This window comes from Oryctolagus cuniculus, chromosome 2 (assembly GCF_051225735.1).
Source record: "Oryctolagus cuniculus isolate XC-2025 breed Fujian yellow rabbit chromosome 2, ASM5122573v1, whole genome shotgun sequence".
NCBI lineage: Eukaryota > Metazoa > Chordata > Mammalia > Lagomorpha > Leporidae > Oryctolagus > Oryctolagus cuniculus.
The window spans coordinates 143,411,826-143,429,417 of record NC_142868.1 but is presented as its reverse complement, the minus strand read 5'-3'; the positions used below and the strand labels follow the sequence as shown (position 1 = coordinate 143,429,417).

Here is a 17,592-nt window from a genome sequence, read left to right as displayed (position 1 = left end):
AATGTAGGCTTTGGGCCAGTGCCATGGCTCAATAGACTAATCCTCTGCCTGCGGCGCCGGCACCCCGGGTTCTAGACCCTGTTGCTCCTCTTCCAGTCCAGCTCTCAGCTGTGGCCCGGGAGTGCAGTGGAGGATGGCCCAAGTGCTTGGGCCCTGCACCCACATGGGAGACCAGGAGGAAGCACCTGGCTCCTGGCTTCGGATCCGCGCAGCGCGCCAGCCGCAACACACTGGCCGTAGCGGCCACTTGTGGGGTGAACCAACAGAAAAAGGAAGACCTTTCTCTCTGTCTCTCTCTCATTGTCTAACTCTGCCTGTCAAAAAAATAAATAAAATTTAAAAAATTAAAAAAAATAAAAAGAATGTAGGCTTTGGAGTCAAACTTTGGATCAAATCTTGCTGTGCAGCATACCAGCGTTAAGACTGTGGTTAATTATCTTACTCTTCCTTCATTTCTTCAGCTCTGACATGAAGACAATTGAGTTGCCTTGCAGGGTTTCTTTTAGAGGATATATCAAATAAAACATGCAGAGCATCAAGCATAGGGTAATGCATAGAAAGCATCCAGTCATACTTATCTGTTTTATATAAGTATGACCAACCTATAAATGAAAATTATTTAGATGGCTTATGGTAGGGTAAACTTTCATAAATAGAGCAATTATGCCCCCTGCAGTATTAACTAAAAATGAACTGCCTTTTTTTTTTTTAATCTAGTACACATTGATTTAGTTAACATTCCTCTACTAACCATGTACAGGAACACAGATACTGGAAATTCAGAAACTAAGGTATAATGCTTGCCTTCAAATTGTCTGTAGTTTTTAGAAATTGGTCTTGGAGCTGCTTTGATGTGAAAATAATAATTAAGAGCACCTACTCTGAAGCTGTATGTCCTGAAATCTAGCCTGCCTACATTATATTCATATGCAAATTAACCTCTCTGTGCTATTTTTCCGATCCATAAAATGGAGATAATATTATTGTTACCACCCACATATGGACCTTATGAGACTTAAATGAACTAATACTTATAAGCCATTTAGAATAATACCTGGCACATGATAAGCACTAAACAAAAAACTAATACAGTGTACCACATTCTACCTTTGCATCTTTAAAATTTATTTATCCATTTGAAGGAGTTACAGAGAGAGGGAGAGACAGAGAAATCCTCCATCTTCCATTTTCTGGTTTACTCCCCAAATGGCCACAACGACCAGGGTTGGGCCAGGCCAAAACCAGGAGCAGCTTCTGGGTCTCCCATGTAGGTAGTAGGGGCCCAATCACTTGGGCCATCTTCTGTTGCTTTCTCAGGCCGTTAGCAGGGAGCTGGATCAGAAGTGGAGCAGCTGAGACATGAACCAGTGCCCATATGGGATGCTAAATCTTTAGTTAAAAAAAAAAAAAAACAACTTGGGCAGTGCCCCCATTTATTCAAAAACCAGGAGTAGATTTCCTATTATGTCTGTGTGAGTTTATATTAACAGGGTAATATAAACAATTCCTTTTTGCTCAAAAATATTAGAACATGTCCAAGTAAATATTTTTATTGGCTCTAGTTTTGGTGAAATGGTGTATTTCATTGTTTACTTAATATATTGCATATATTAAATTGCTCTTTTTTTGAAATTTTAGTGTCTAATTGTAATCTTTCAGGAAATTTTTTTTAAAGAAATCTCTGGTCCCAAGAGAAATTATTCTTGTGGAAGATTATTTAAGTTCCCTTTTTCTGAGAATTTTATTAGTTACATTTTTGTACCTGTTATAAATTACTTGGACTATGTTTCATCACATTTTTAAACTTTTAACTTTGTTGTATTTCTTAAACACACTTAATGTGCTTTTTCTTTCATATACTTTTTGTTTCATAATGCAACCAAGATTTAAGTCACAAATGCCAGTACCCAAAACTTAAAATCTATAAGGCATAGCATTAGCAGATTCCACTTAAATGAAAGGCTCCTAAAAATAGAAACTTGAAAACTAGGTTTATTCCCAACTCATCGGAAGATCTTGGGGAGGATGCAAAAATGCTTGGATTATTTAATTTCCTGTTGAGTCATAACATGAGAGAAATTGATAGACTGAGACAGGTGTTTTCATAATGATTTAGAATGCTAAATAGTGGTAGAACAGCCTTAGTGACCTTTTAGTCTCTCTCTTTTTTTTTTTTTTTTTTAATTTATTTATTTGAAAATCAGAGTTATGCAGAGAAAGAAGAGGCAGAGAGAGGTCTTCCATCCGCTGGTTCAATCCCCAATTGGCCTCAACGGCCGGAGCTGCACTGATCCAAAGCCAGGAGTCAGGAGCTTCTTCCTGGTCTCCAATGCGGGTACAGGGGCCCAAGGACTTGGGCTGTCTTCTGCTTTCCCAGGCCATAGCAGAGAGCTAGATTGGAAGTGGAGCAGCCAGGACTCATGGTGCTCATATGGAATGCCAGCACTGCAGGTGGCAGCTTTACCCACTACGCCACAGCGCTGGCACCTGAGCTTGGTTTTGATAATTATTGTATCTCCTTGCAGGCCTCTGTGCCTATATGTATCATCTGTTTAATACTAATAATAATGACAAAAGCTGCTACCTCTGACACACACTAAGTGCCACATGTTTAATCCTGTAATTGGTCATCCACCTTATGAGTTAGCCTTTGACAGCTATAATTTATAAATGCAGAAACTAAGTCTTAGGTTCTGGGCTCCTGGGTCTGTAGCCCTCTCTTGAGGTGTTTTAATTATATCAGCCATTTATTTATTGGAATTAGCTAGTATTAAATGAAATTTGGCATTATTTATTGCCATCAACAAGATAGTAGTGAGAAGCTGCTTTTATCGGATGCCTTTAGTATCAAACTGGTATTATGGGTAGTTAGATATACTTTTAAAAGTAAGATGTCAGAACAAATTTCAGTGTGTTCAAAAATCTTTGGTAATTCTATTTCCTTTCTTGCTGAATTGTTGAGTTCCTTCCTTGTGATGGGTGTTGCTGTTAGTAGATTCTGGTTGTTACTGGTTGCTGGAAAACTATGGCCCATGGGACAAATCTGTGTGCTGCCTGTTTTTCTAATAAAGTTTCATTGGCACACAACTACAAAGCCTAAAATGTTTACTATCAGCTGTATCTAGAAGATTGCTGACCCATGCTCTCTACCTTATTCAACAAAATATTTGAAGCAATCAGATTTTATATCTAATGCTAAAATACATGAATCTGTCTTTTAAAAGTTTCCTGTAATTTATATGTAAAAATTGGGTCACTAGGTTACCACTGCTTTTCCTCAAGTGCATTTCACTCATTTGAGCATCTGTTCATTGGTGACCCTGAGTGCTGGCAGGTAGTTATGTATAATAATGTCCAAATGAATGAAAATGTTTTAGGGCCAGTTTTTTCCATTCCATTTAAACAATAACAGAGTACATATTTGATTTTGTTTACCTTCCCTGCCCAGGAGGAGCCAACAGTCATCATGTTTCCAATTAGTCGGTTATCTGATCCCTTTAAAAGTAGTGTCTGTGCCCTCTGTTGAAGCAAGTAAGTGTTGGGTCCCCTTGACACACTCAGGTCTCATGTGCCTTGGGATCTGGGGTCTGCCCCTTGCTTTAGGGCTCATTATTGATAGTGAGCGACTTTTCCCATATCACACACGTGGATATAATGAACATGTTAGAATGACTGTAGAGTTGGCAGAAGAGTATCCTGAGACTAATTATACAGTGTTAAGCTTTTGGGCCAATAGAACTTCCAGGAGAGAGATTTTTGGTTTGGAAAACATGTTCATGAAAATTTTTGTTTTTATTTTCCTGCTTTCTCAGTACATGGTACAACAAAAACTAGTGTTGACTTGTTTCTATTAATTGGCAGGAAGTACCACCCTGATGTGGCATTTTTCTTCTACTTTGGTTAGTACACTTAATTTTAAAACAGGCTTTAACTTATTAGCAGGTTTTTTTAATTCCTTGATATTTAAACAGTAAATGGATATTAGTTGGATGCTATCTTACATATATTAGAAATATAGTTGAGAAAATGGGAATAAATGTTATTATAGGTTGCATGTATAATAAATCTAATGGTGTCCGAAAATAAAAGGTAAGGTAATCTAAGTCCAACAAATTTTAATTAATGAAAATACTTTAAAATGCCAAAAAATGTATCTGGTCATTCTTAGTGAAAATCCTCTAGGCAATATGTAGCTTTATTTGAGGGAAAGTAGTGTTCTATTCAACAATATACATATTCATGCAACAAAGTAGAGAGAAGGAATTTCTAAAAGATAACAAAGTAAGTGAGCTGTTGAATTTCTTAGTAAAAACTGAGACATTCTTATGTTAGTGTATACTGTTAGCAGCAGAGATATTTCAAAACTGCTTTCAAAATTCAAGGGTTTATATCCAAGAAAAAAGTTCTGTTCAGCCATAATAGTATAATTCTTTTCACAAGCATCCTAAATCTAAAGCACATTGATGAGTGGTAATAAAAACATCTCAGTGTCATGGAAAGAATATGAGGCTGGTTTTTTTTTTAATTTTGATTTTGCTTTGGGAAGATGATTCAAACTTTGAGATTAGTTTCTCACTGTACAATTCAGTAATAATTTCTTCTTCATAGATTTTGTAATGAACTAAGTAAAGCGATGTGTCTAATGTACCAGTGTGGTGCTTGGTGTATAGCTACATGTCATTGTCACCTATGCATTGGCACCATGATTATTTAATCATTCCAAATGATTGTGCCATGAGTAATGATGTTCCTTATTGTTTTCTGAATGGTAGTTTCCCTCCCTCTCTGTCGTTAATAGTGTGTTTTAAATACAAAACTATTACATTTTTAAAATCAGAACTGAAAATAAACTTTCGGTGGGGGAATGTTTTGATGCAGACAGCTTTACTAAACCGCCTGGAGCGAATTTTCGAAGCCTGTTTTCCCTCCACATTTGTCCCTGATGCTGAGGAGGAAGTTCTTTCCCTGAAGCACTTGCTGGAAACAAGCACCCTGCTAGGAAAAGCGAGAGAGGCCTTAGCTGAAAGTGGGTAAGTAGTAGACAGCTCTTAGATAACAGGTGTTTTGTTAGTTTCAACAAATCTAATTTATAAGTTACCTAAAACATTATTGCCTTAAGGCTTAGTGATGTTGTGCTAAAAGACTAACAATGAAAAAATGTCCTGCTTCTCCACTTCTTAGCTATTTGACTATTTCTAAGTTGCTATTCTAATCTGTCAGTGTTGAATGTTATCTTTTGTCTTTCTAGTATGATGGGTGAGAATTTAGATTTTACCCCTGCTATTTTACTGTTTTTCCAGTATACTTACATCATAGTTTTTGGTTACTTTCTTATTTAGTATTTTCCTTTTTATAATGTAATTATAGTATTATCATGTAAATATTGTTTACTGCTAAGCCACTGTTACCTTTATAGTACAACTTTCTCCTGGACTTAATGGTTGCTCTGTTTTGTTTTCTGCATTTCTCTCTACCCTCCAACAGCCTGCCAGTACAATTTTAGAGGCCTGTGTTGTGGCACAGGGGTTACACCACTGCTTGCAATGCCAGCATCCCATATCAGAACATCAGTTCCAGTCCCAGCTATTCTGCTTTCTGTCCAGCTTCCTGCTAAAGCATCTGGGAGAGCAGCAGATGATGGCTCAAGTACTTGGATCCCTTCCACCCATGTGGAAGCAAGAATGGCTTTCCTGGCTCTTGGCTTCAGACTAGCCCAGACCTGGCTGTTGCAGTCATATGGGGAGTAAACCAACAGGTTGAAGGGCTCTTTCTATCTCTCCCTCTTCCTTTGTTGCTCTGCATTTTAGATAGATAGGTAGATGTAGATCCATCGATCTTTTTTTAAGAAAAACAGTTTTATTGTTTACATTTTTCCCCGGAGCAACCCTCCCACACACACATTGTCCTATTTCCACCTAGAATGGTTTCATTCTAAGCTTATTATATGTGTGTTGTCTTGGGATTTCCTTTCACTTAAATTCCATTTTTTGTAGTACATCTTATTACCCTCCTGAAGAAAAAAAAAAAGTGGAAGATAATTTTATTTTATTCCACTCTTGCATTAAATTTGTAGCTGCATTCAGTCTGGAGGAATCTGTTCAATTTTATTAAACATTGCCCTTGTCCTGTTCCTTCACTCCTCTGTTTTCTTCTTCTGGAACTCTTTTTTTTTTTTTTTTTTTTTTTGACAGGCAGAGTGGACAGTGAGAGAGAGAGAGAGAGACAGAGAGAAAGGTCTTTCTTTGTCGTTGGTTCACCCTCCAATGGCCGCCACGGCCAGCACGCTGCGGCCGGCGCACCGCACTGATCGATGGCAGGAGCCAGGTGCTTCTCCTGGTCTCCCATGGGGTGCAGAGCCCAAATACTTGGGCCATCCTCCACTGCACTCCCTGGCCACAGCAGAGAGCTGGCCTGGAAGAGGGACAACCGGGACAGAATCCGGCGCCCCGACTGGGACTAGAACCCAGTGTGCCGGTGCCGCTAGGTGGAGGATTAGCCTAGTGAGCCGCGGCGCCGGCCTTATTTTCTTCTTCTGGAACTCTTATAAATTATTGGATGTTAGCAGTTCCAGATTGATTTTGTAATTTTCATTTCCAAGTTATTACCCTTGGGTTCTTCTTTTTCATTTTATCACTCACTAACCCTGGAAGCTTTCTCTGTCCTCAAGTCTCTCCTTCCATTGAGCTAGGTCAGTTACTCCTTCGTTCCTCCTTGTGATGTCTGTATTTATGGTATGGGGTTTTAAGTGTCTCTTGACTTCATTCAAGGTAGAGATTCAGTTTTTGTTCTTTAAGAGGCTTTTGTTTTGGGATGATTTCTATGAAGATGAAGGAACAAAAATTTTATATTCTTTGCTGTTTTTAAACCATTTGTGTGTTTTTTTTAATGTGCTAATTGTAGATGGTTAATACTTTTAGGTCCAGTAATTTCTCTTCAAGAGATTGATTCTAAGGGAATAATACAGGTTTTGTTTTTTTTTTTTAATTTTTATTTTTTGACATGCAGAGTGGACAGTGAGAGAGAGACAGAGAGAAAGGTCTTCCTTTGTCGTTGGTTCACCCTCCAATGGCCACCATGGCCGGCTCGCTGCGGCTGGCGCACCGCGCTGATCCGATGGCAGGAGCCAGGTGCTTCTTCTGGTCTCCCATGGGGTGCAGAGCCCAAATACTTGGGCCATCCTCCACTGCACTCCCTGGCCACAGCAGAGAGCTAGCCTGGAAGAGGGGCAAGAGGGACAGAATCCGGCGCCCCGACTGGGACTAGAACCCGGTGTGCCGGTGCCGCAAGGCAGAGGATTAGCCTAGTGAGCTGCAGCGCCTACTAGAATAATACAGTTGTATAACAATGTACATCATAAAATACAGGAAGATATTCATTGCCTTACTAGTAATAGGAGCCAAACAGTAAAACGGCTTTAGAGCTTTATAGCTAAGCAAATGATAGTATATCAGCCTAATAGAACATTACACAGCCATTGAAGAAGATGTGGGAGTTCTCCACAGACCTTCATACTGAATCTTCTGTATACTATGTTTTTTTTTATATGTGTATACCAGTGATAAGTTTGATTTTAAAATTAAGCACAGTAAGAGATTAGAAACAACAGTAAAATAGAATAATAAGCTACATCAGTGTTGTAGCTCTCTCAAAATATCTTACTATACAGTACTTACCCTTCTTTTCCTTGTGATGTTATGAGATGAACAGTCAGAACAGTGTGCAGTTTAAAGCTGATGAATTTTTTCAATTTTTTATCTAATATTTTTTGGACCACAATTGACCACAAGTAACTGAAGCTGCAGAAAACAAACTTTGGGGCCAGGGGCCTACTGTACATGTGTAGACTGGGAAATGCTTAAAATCTGAAAAAAATACAAAATTTTATATATGCTTTAATTGGAACTGTGTGTGCGGATCAGAACACAAGAAGAAAACACAGATACGGAATAACTTTTTTTTTTTTTTTTTTTTTTTGAAATGCATAGAGACAGAGCAAGGTCTTGCATCCACTGGTTCACTTCCCAAATATCTTAACAGTTGGGGCAGGGCCAAGCCAAAACCATTAGCCCAGAACACAGTCCAGGTCTCTCACATGGATGGCAGGGACCCAAGTACTGAGCCATCAACTGCCGTCTTCTAGGGTGTGCGTTACCAGAAAACTGGATTGAACACAGAGAAACCAGAATCCAAACCAGGCATGCTGTTATGGGATGTGGGCATCCCAAAAAGTGACTAATGCTGCACCAAAACACTTGCCCCTAAATAGCTATATGAAAGTAGAATGCTGAGTGATTTGCTCTTTAAATTTTTTTGTTTTTTATAATAATCACACATGAGCTAAATGTATGCCTGATTATTGCCATTTGATGTGAACTTTTCTGATGACTAAGTGTTGCTTGTATTCAAATAATAACTGTTTATTCACATTAAACACAAGATTAAATGGAATTTATGAAATGTTGTAGTCACATTCAAAGTGAAAGCTATTGAGTAACCTATAATGTTGGTGGTTTCATCATGGCCTTCTGCAGAGAACTGCTGGACGTATGGACTGAGCTACAGGACATCCATGATGCGTATGGCTTGAGATATCAGTGGGGTGGCTCCCACAGCAACAAGAAGCTTTTGTGCTCCTTGGGAATAGATACCCGAAACATTGTGAGTTTGTTAGACCTTTAAAAAAATCCCTTCATCAACTTTTGCATGTTTTTAAATTCTGTTAATTTTCTTCAGGCTGTGATAAGCAGTTCCTCAGAAAAATAAATATTGGTCCATTTATGAGAGAGAAAGAGGGTGCTCACTTGCTGATTCACTCCCTAAATGCCCACAGTGGCCAGGGGCTAATCCTGGAGCCAGAAACTCAATTCAGGCCTCACACGTGAGTGGCAGGAACCCAACTGTTTGAGCCACCACTGCTGCTTTCTCAGGTGTGCACTAACAAGAAGCCAGAATCGAGCCAGAGCCAGTGTGGAGCACAGGCACTCTGATTTGGGACTCCAGTGTTCTAACTGGCCATGTAACCACTAGGCCACATGCCCAACCCATGCTTTTATTTTTTTTTAAGATTATATACTAACTTGACAGAGTTAACAGAGATAGTGAGACAGAGATTATCCATTTGTTAGTTCATTTCCCAAATGGCTACAATGGCCAGTGCTGGGCCAGGAGCTTCATCTGAGTCTCCCATGTGGGTGTCAGGGACCCAAACACTTGGGCCATCTTCTGCTGCTTTTCCCAGGCCATTAGCAGGGAGCTAGATGAGAAGTGAAGCAGCTGGGACACAAACTGGCACCCATATGGGATGCTAGCATTGCAGTTGGCTACTTGACCTTTTATACCACAACACTGGCCCTGCATGCTTGTAATCCAAAATTTTAGAAAAAATCCATATTTTTAGAAAAAGTTGTATTTTTCCCTTAAATGTAAGATAAAAAAAACTGGACTAGGAGATAAAAATTTAACCCCATATGGGTAATTTACCAGTTTGCTCAAATTAACCTTCACATCAGGGCTGGCGCTATGGCATAGCCATTAAAGCCACCGCCTGCAGTGCCAGCATTCCATGTGGGCACCAGTTTATGTCCCGGCTGCTCCACTTCCGATCCAGCTCCCTGCTGTGGCCTGGGAAAACAGTAGAAGATGGACCAAGTCCGCGTGGTAGAGCTGAAGGAAGCTCCTGGCTCCTGGCTTCCGATCGGCACAGCTCTGGCCATTGCGGCTAGCTGGGGGGTGAACCAGCAGATGGAAGACCTCTCTCTCTCTCTCTGCCTCTCCTTCTCTCTCTGTGTAACTCTGATTTTAAATAAATAAATCTTTTTTTTTAATTATCCTTTACAGTATTTGTAGTAAGCATTGTAATCATATTTTGAACACTATTTCATTATATTACAGGTCTTTGTCTAAATATATGTTCTTTCTTTCTGACATGCGTGTAGCTCTTCACAGGCAATAAGAAGCAGCCTGTTATAGTGCCCATGTATGCAGCAGGACTGGTAAGTAAGCAGTGTCTCTACATATATGTTATTACTGCATTTATTCTATAAAATCATCAAAAAGAAATTATATAGAGGCCTATTTAAGAGGCATTTAGTAGGAAAATTAAGGGTATAGATTTTTAATCTCACAAATCCCTTCAAATCTTGATCTCAGGACATTTTTCTATTAATCATAGATACTTGAAAATTATTTTTATCCTAGTAATATTAGCACATGCAACTCTGTAAAATGTACATTTGGAGACTTCTCTCCATTTTTCTTTTCTAAACTTGCTTTTGAAAAAAGCTGGGTATGACATTTGACCTCACGGTTAACACACTTGCATCCCATATTGAAGTTCAATGCCCTGTTAAATTGCTGAAGCCAGCTTCCTTCTAATGCAGACCCTGGGAGACAGTATGATGCCTCATGTAATTGGGAGACCTGTATTACATTCCCAATTCCTGGCTCCCGGCCTGGTGGCTGTTGTGAGCATTTAGGGAGTGAATCAGCACATGGGCGCACTCCTTCTGTGCTTTTCTGTTTCTCAAACGAGATATAAAAAGAAGGTGTGGTGGATGTTGTGGCTTAGCGGGTTAAGCCTCTGCTTGGGATGCCTGCGTCCTATATTGGAGTGCCTGGAATAGAGTCCCAAGTGACGTGGGCTGCTGCCACTCACGTGGAAAACCTGGATGGAGTTCTAGGTTCCTGGCTTCAGCCAGGCCCAGCCCTGGCTGTTTGCAGACATTTGGGAAATGAAGCAGTAGTTGAAAGATCCCTGGCTCTCCCTTTCTGACTTTGACTCTGTCTCTCAGTTATAAATGTTGGGGGAAAAAAAGGGAAGAAGCTGAAGGGTCTGAAGATAATGAAATATTGAGGCTGTGGATACATAAAAGCTTGGAAGTACCAAATTATAATAAATTAAAATGAACCAGTGCCCTAGGTTGACCCATAGTTTTTCTAGTAATGTTTTCAAAATGTGTTTTGTTTTTTCAGATATGCCAGGTAGTTCCAGAAAACTGAGGCGCTTTCATTCTGTTCCTTATCAGGACTCAGTCATATTTTAAAGTTTGATGTGTGTGTTTTTGCTGTGTCTTTGAGTTATTGGTGACTAAAAATTCATCTCTGTTAAACCAGTTTAAAATGTAATTATAACCAAAAACTTGAAAATTTAAAAATATTTATAAATTAAAAAATAACCAAGGAGCCCTTGGTATAGAATTTAAATTATGCAATCTATTATGTGCATGTGAAAGTGAATTTGCTGTGGTACGTGACCTTTTATCTACCAACTTTTTCCACAAATAAGCACTAATTATTGATAGTGAGTTGAAATATTTTATGTTTGTTGTTTTATTTTGTGGAATTTTTTGTGCTTGAGTGTTTTTGTTTTAATTAGTTTCTACACCTTTTTGAGTGGTTAAGCTGTATTTTAAAAACCTTGATTCTTGCACTCTTTTCTGTTGTTTTGGTAAAAACCATCCAGGACATTACCTTAGCTTTTTGGTTGTTTAAATTTTCTTTGTAAATAGCATACCAGAGGTTATGGTGTTGGTGTTAGTATTTTCAGGTTCTTAGTAGGAATGGGGTATTTTCATGGGTCAGCTCTTTGGTTCCACATACTGGGGCAGTGACCTACTTAATGCTTATACATAGCTTCAGCACATTGGCCAGTTCTTTGAGGCTTGTGAGGAGTTAGTGGTGAAAACATGTGCTTTATTTTTCTATCTTGACTACAACCTTTCCTTATAGTTTCACTGTTTTTATGATGTCTTAATACCAAAGTTTATTTAGTGGATCTAAGTTTTCTTTTCACCTCCATCTCTAATGTCTTTCATTTGAAAATTCATTGTTAACATAAAATTTTAATTATACCTGAAGTTTTTCCTTGGTACGTTACCCTGTGAGATGCTCACTAATCTTTTGATCTCATGGGGTGGTGTAATCCTTTAAGTCACTGGTTCTCAGACTTGAGTGTGTGGAAAGACTTGTGGAAATGGAGGTTGCTGGACACTACTCACGGCTGACAAGTTCTAGGTCATGCAGAAAGAACCACTGGTTTAAGATGATAGTACAAATTAGAACACTTTGCTGAGACTAGTCATATTTTGCCAAAGTGCACAGTACAGATCCTGTATAATACATATGGTATTGAGTTAGATCATGAATTTATTTTCATCTTTCTAGCTTTACTGTTTTTATGATTAAAGCCTTTGATGTGTACTAAGAATTGCATCTGTAAGTTGCTTTCATTAACTTTTGGGGTAGGGGGAGGGAAGCAGTCTCCTGAAAGCTCAACGGCAAAAGGAAGACCTTTCTCTCTGTCTCTCTCTCACTGTCCACTCTGCCTGTCAAAAAATAAAAAATAAAAAATAAAAAAATAAAATAAAAAAAAGAAATTTATAGATTTTGACATTACTGACTTGGCAGTTTTGATTTTTACCCCCAATTAAGGGTAGCCTTTGTCTGGAGTATAACCTTTAAAAAAATACTTGATAAGCTCTTGAATTTTTATCAGTTAAAGAGTTAGTTGACAAGCAGATTGACAGGGAAAGGTCTCCCATTTACTGGTTCACTCCTCAAATGCCACAAATGGCAGCAACAGTCATGGCTGCCTCAAGCCAAAGCCAGGAGCCTAGAACTCCATCCAGATCTCCCACATAGGTTGCAGGGGCCCAAGCACTTGGGCCATCCTCCACTGCCTTCCCAGGCACATTAGCAGGGAGCTGGAACAGAAGTAGAGCAGCTGGGAGTATAACTGGCGCTCCAATATGGGATGCTGATTTCTCAAGCAGCAGCTTAACCCACCGTGCTACAACACTAGCCCTAAGAATTATTTAAAAATAGTAAAAGGTTGATTTTCTTCCAAGTCATTAGCCTGAATTATTCCTATTTTGTTTGGTTAAGTGTTGATATAAAAACAGATTTTTGTGTGTGTGCATTTCTGTACCCATCCTGAATATCTTCCTCTTTTTCAAAAAGTATGTTACATTTATTGGAAACCTAGTCGAATACGCAAGTTGTTTTCCCTTAAAATGGCTGTCTCTCTTTAGTGCTGATCAGGACCAACCCTAAATTCACACCTAAGGATATAGAAGTCACAGGATTTTATGGCGTGTTTGAGAACCAGCCCTCACTTCCCCAAGTGCCACTACAGCATGCGGTGTATTAAGAATGCCGCTTCCTACAGTTTCAGTGTCTTGAGAGTCTTAAGGCCTAGATGTGCTAGATTATTGTGTTTTCCCACAGCCACTTCCTAAGTTGTACTTATACTTTCCTGGGACAGTGATAACTATGCACTTTAAAATGTCCCATTTAAAATGCTTTTGGAATCAAAAGACTGTATTAATCATAGTACTTTGGTAAACAAAATGCTAATAGTTACTTTTAGTCTTTAGTGCCCTCCTTATGCCCTAGTTTTTTCTTTCTTCTTTCTGGTAGATTAACTTTCTTATGAAGTTTATGGGTTGGTCCCTCCCACCCCCAATTAATGGCTAATATACCTTTTTCAGGGTATGTTAGAGCCCACCAAGGAACCATTGAAACCACTGTCTGCTGCAGAAAAAATCGCTTCCATTGGCCAGACAACCACCATGTCACCGGAGATGAACACATGTACATCTGATCAGTTCCAGGTAAAATGTGTGTAGATGTGTTTAATTGCACACACATTTGCACATTTCCCCCTTAAAAGTATCTTAAAGTTATTGAGATTTAACTTAATCTCTATTAAAAACAGAAATAATTTGAGAACTGGGTGATTAGGGATAAGTTTCTAAAACTTCTCAGGCCTTGTCCTTTTGACTTTTAAACTACAAAGTTTGAAGCTGATATTTCTATAAAGTACCTTGCATTTTGAGCATTGAATGATCATAAATATTGATACAAATCTGGTAAGTGCTAGATGCTTTTAAAAAGAACAGGAATGAAAAATACTTCTACATTTGTATCAACTCTTCAAGTTTGCCATTGTGTTTTTCCTGAAACTGTGTGAAATTTTATAAAGCAATACATTAGGTGTGTTTAATGCCTCACACTGCTCATTAAAGTTGAAATGATGTGACCTTTAGCAAAACATTCTATAGATGAGGAAAAAAAGCTCTCTTATTTACCTCCTTGGCACAGTTAAGCACAAATTTATTAGTTTAACAAGTTTAATACCAAATTCTTCCTTCTCTTTTTACCTGAGAAAAATAGACCATTTTGATTTGCTTACTCTTCCCTCATCAAATTGGAAAATGATTTAGTGCTGGTTAAACACTTTTTTGGAAGATTGATATTTAAGGTTAAGATTTATTTATTTAAAAGGCAGAATTAGAGGGTGGGGGGAGAGACAGCCCAAACGTCCAAGGCTGGGCTAGGCCAAAGCCAGGAGCTTCTTCTAGGTCTCCTTTGTGGGTACAGGGGCCCAAGCACTCGGGCCATCTTCTGTTGCGTTGCTTTCCCAGGCACATCAGCAGGAAGCTGGATTAGAAGTGGAGCAGTCGGGTCTCAAACCAGCACCCTATGGGATGCTGGCGTCGGAGGCTTAACCTACTATGCCACAACATTGGCCCCGTTGCTCAACACCAAAATGTTTGGGAGTCTTCCTTTCCCAAAATTTATGTTCCATTGAACACTAATCCCCATAAGTGGTCCATTAAAGAAGGATTTCAGAGTAAAGTTAAGTTTGGGAAATGTCATACCCTCCTGTCTAGCCTTGAAGATTCACAAGACACGCTGAGGACTCTGAAGAGTCCAGCAGTAAAGAATCCTAATTTTAATTCATTTCTCAACTTGACTTGGTCACAAGATCTTTTTTTAGAAAATATGTAAAGCATAGGCCCTATCAGGTGTATTTTAAGAAACATCTAGGGTTGCTGCCGTGCAGCACTGTGTTTTCTACTTGGGCACAGCATGAACATTACTGTGAAGCCAGCTTATCACGGGCACTGAGCCTCCTTGATGGTTGGCAGCAGCCAAGGTGTTGTGGACAAAATGTTTCAGGAGGTAAAATTTGTATAATTATGTTCCTTTTCTTTTCCTGATATTATCCTCTGATACCAAGTACTCTCATAAGCCTGCTTTATCTATGCCAGTTCCAAAATTACCTCTCCCATGGCACATTTCCACCTTTTCTTCAGTCAACATTCTTAGTCCTAGAGTGTTTGGAGTAGCTGCTAAGTACATTTACTGAAAACAGAGCTTATTGAGACCATTTGTTGCTATGTTCTTCCTCTTTCTCCTCCATCCAGCCATTTCCAGATATTACAACCCTATAAATCTATTATCAGTTAGCTGTTGCCTGTCACTTTTTCCCCTAGTTGATTTGATCTTATTATATACAGTCATGTTTTGCTTGACAAATGGGACGAGTTCTGAGATTTCAACACTGTGCAAACATCATATAGTACATGTGAAGATGGCTACTATGCCAGAGGGCCATCTATTCTTGCAGGATACTCACATATATGCAGTCTCTTGTCCAGCATGTGATTAGTGCCTTGTAGTTATTTGTAGTTTATCATCTTTCTTACATGATTATGGGCTTAAGAGCACACCAGTTGACCTAATAAAAAATGTTATTTTCAAATTTTGTGCTAAGATGCCTGACATCCATCTTGGAACCGTATCATCCCAGAGAGAGGGAGAGATAGAGAAGTCTTCCATCTACTGGCTCTACACAGATGGGCGCAATGGCTGGAGTTGGGCTGATCCGAAGCCAGGAGCTTCTTCCAGGTCTCCCACATGGGATGCTGGCACCACAGACAGATGCCTAGCCCACTCTGCCACAGCGGCAGCCCCTGATCCTGTTTAAAATAAAACAGCCACAACCTTTAGTGCTAGATGCTTAGTAAATTGTATTAGCAAAGTCCTGTTCAAGCACTTTTTTACACCCACCCCGGCCCCCGAAAAATATACCTTGGACATCTTAACAGTAACTTCTTGAACAGTTTCCTTAATGACTGCATGCTTTCCTTCAATCCTAGTTTTGGTGCCCTTTGAGTTTCTGTGTTTCATCCAAACTGGCTTGTGCTCATCACTCTTGTAACCATTGCATCTCTTACTAAAGACTTCAATAACTTAATAATGGTATGTTTTCTTCTAAGACATTTTTACCTGAAAAGACAGCTTAAGGACAGAAAATAATGAAACTTAAAAGTCAACTGAACTTGAAGGTCCCTTCGTTCATGGTGCCACACTGAGTTCCCCTCTTAGAAAACTCAGTGCTTTAACCATACATTTTTCACTGCCGAATATAGTCAACTCTGATTAGCAGTTATCAAACTAGCCAACACTACCAACTTCCTCTCTCAGGCTACTTGATGTCTTACTTGTAGAACAATCTTAGAGCTAGAAGGAAAAATGATTATCTAGTACTGTGCTTCTTTTTACAAAAAAGGAAACATCCTTGGAAAGGCTGAGTGATTTACCCAAAATTATATATGAGTAGGAGAGCTAGGACTAGAATCCAAGTATTTAAAGTACTTTCTCTGAGTTGTCGTATCATCAGCCCTTTTGCTTTTAGGATTTTCTTTATGTTTTGCATTTCCAGTTGTGTTTAGCACTTCATTATTACTATTTGGCTTTGTCTTCAAAATGCCATACTCCTGCATGAGAAGCTAAAAATCCAGCAAATCACTTAAATGTTTGAGCACCTTGCTACTTGACATCATTTAGATAAAGTGTGTTAATGAAAGAGGTTGTTCATTTATCCAGAAATTCTGTTACTGCATAAACTTAGCTTTTCTCCATCCATTCATTGTTGAATATGACAAAGTGTCACTGCTGGAATGCTTAGAGCTTTTTGTTTTTCAGATTAGCTGAAGAAAATCTTTGCCAAATTTTCTGTTAGTTTTGTAATTAATGTACAAAGTACATTTTCACCAGCAATTTTTAATTTGTATTTGAAATAAGCATAGATAGTGCAGAGTAGTCTCTTATACCCTTAACCAGTTTACCCTGCATTTGCATGTGAAATAGTATAATCTGAAAACCAGGAATATGACACTGGTATAATATGTGTATATAGGTCACTATCATTTTGTCCCATGGGTAGTTTCATGTAACCAACATTAACACCACAGGGAGCTCCCTTTATAGTCCCACTTCCCGACCCCAACCCTCCCTTATCCCTGACCGCCATTGATGTTAGCATTTTACTTGGTTTATGCCTCCCACCGTCAACCACCAGGCTACACCTGAGATTTAGAAACTAAATACTTGTGTTACTTTGTCTATCATTGCTGTCCTAGTTATCAAGGCAGATGTTCTATATAATGGGATTAGATTTCCATGTTCTTCTCCTAGAAGGAACAGTGTCTTTACCTCCAAGAAAAAACAAAACAAAAAACCCTCATGAACAAGATTTTACTAGTGCCTGTCTTACACTAAAGCATAGTGATAAGCAATACCAAAAGAAAAAAATGAAACATTGGTATTAAAAGTGTACAACAGGTCATTTCAGTAAGTTATGTCAACATGAACCCCTAAACAATATAGATAAATTAGTTTTCTAAGACTATTCTTAAAGTACATACTCAAATATTTTTGTATTGTATCCCATCTTATATTTACTGTTTGCTTTATCTTTATATTTGGCAGTAGTGAAATTTAAAGCCTAGAATAGACAAGTCA

At 38.8% G+C, this 17,592-nt stretch overlaps 1 protein-coding gene across 13 annotated transcripts in view; it reads left to right on the top strand.

Moving 5' to 3' along the window:
- Nucleotides 1–17,592, top strand: part of AFTPH (aftiphilin) — a 72,980-nt gene that overhangs the window by 40,420 nt on the left and 14,968 nt on the right. For all 13 annotated transcript variants that reach the window (XR_001792977.4, XR_016230323.1, XR_016230322.1 and 10 more), the window contains 4 exons: nt 4,879–5,030; nt 8,532–8,658; nt 9,936–9,992; nt 13,488–13,610. Coding sequence is in view for 9 of the 13 variants with exons in the window: in XM_017340731.4 (XP_017196220.3) it covers nt 4,879–5,030; nt 8,532–8,658; nt 9,936–9,992; nt 13,488–13,610 (459 nt within the window). In the remaining 4 variants the exon portion in view is untranslated. The remainder of the gene's footprint in view (nt 1–4,878; nt 5,031–8,531; nt 8,659–9,935; nt 9,993–13,487; nt 13,611–17,592) is intronic.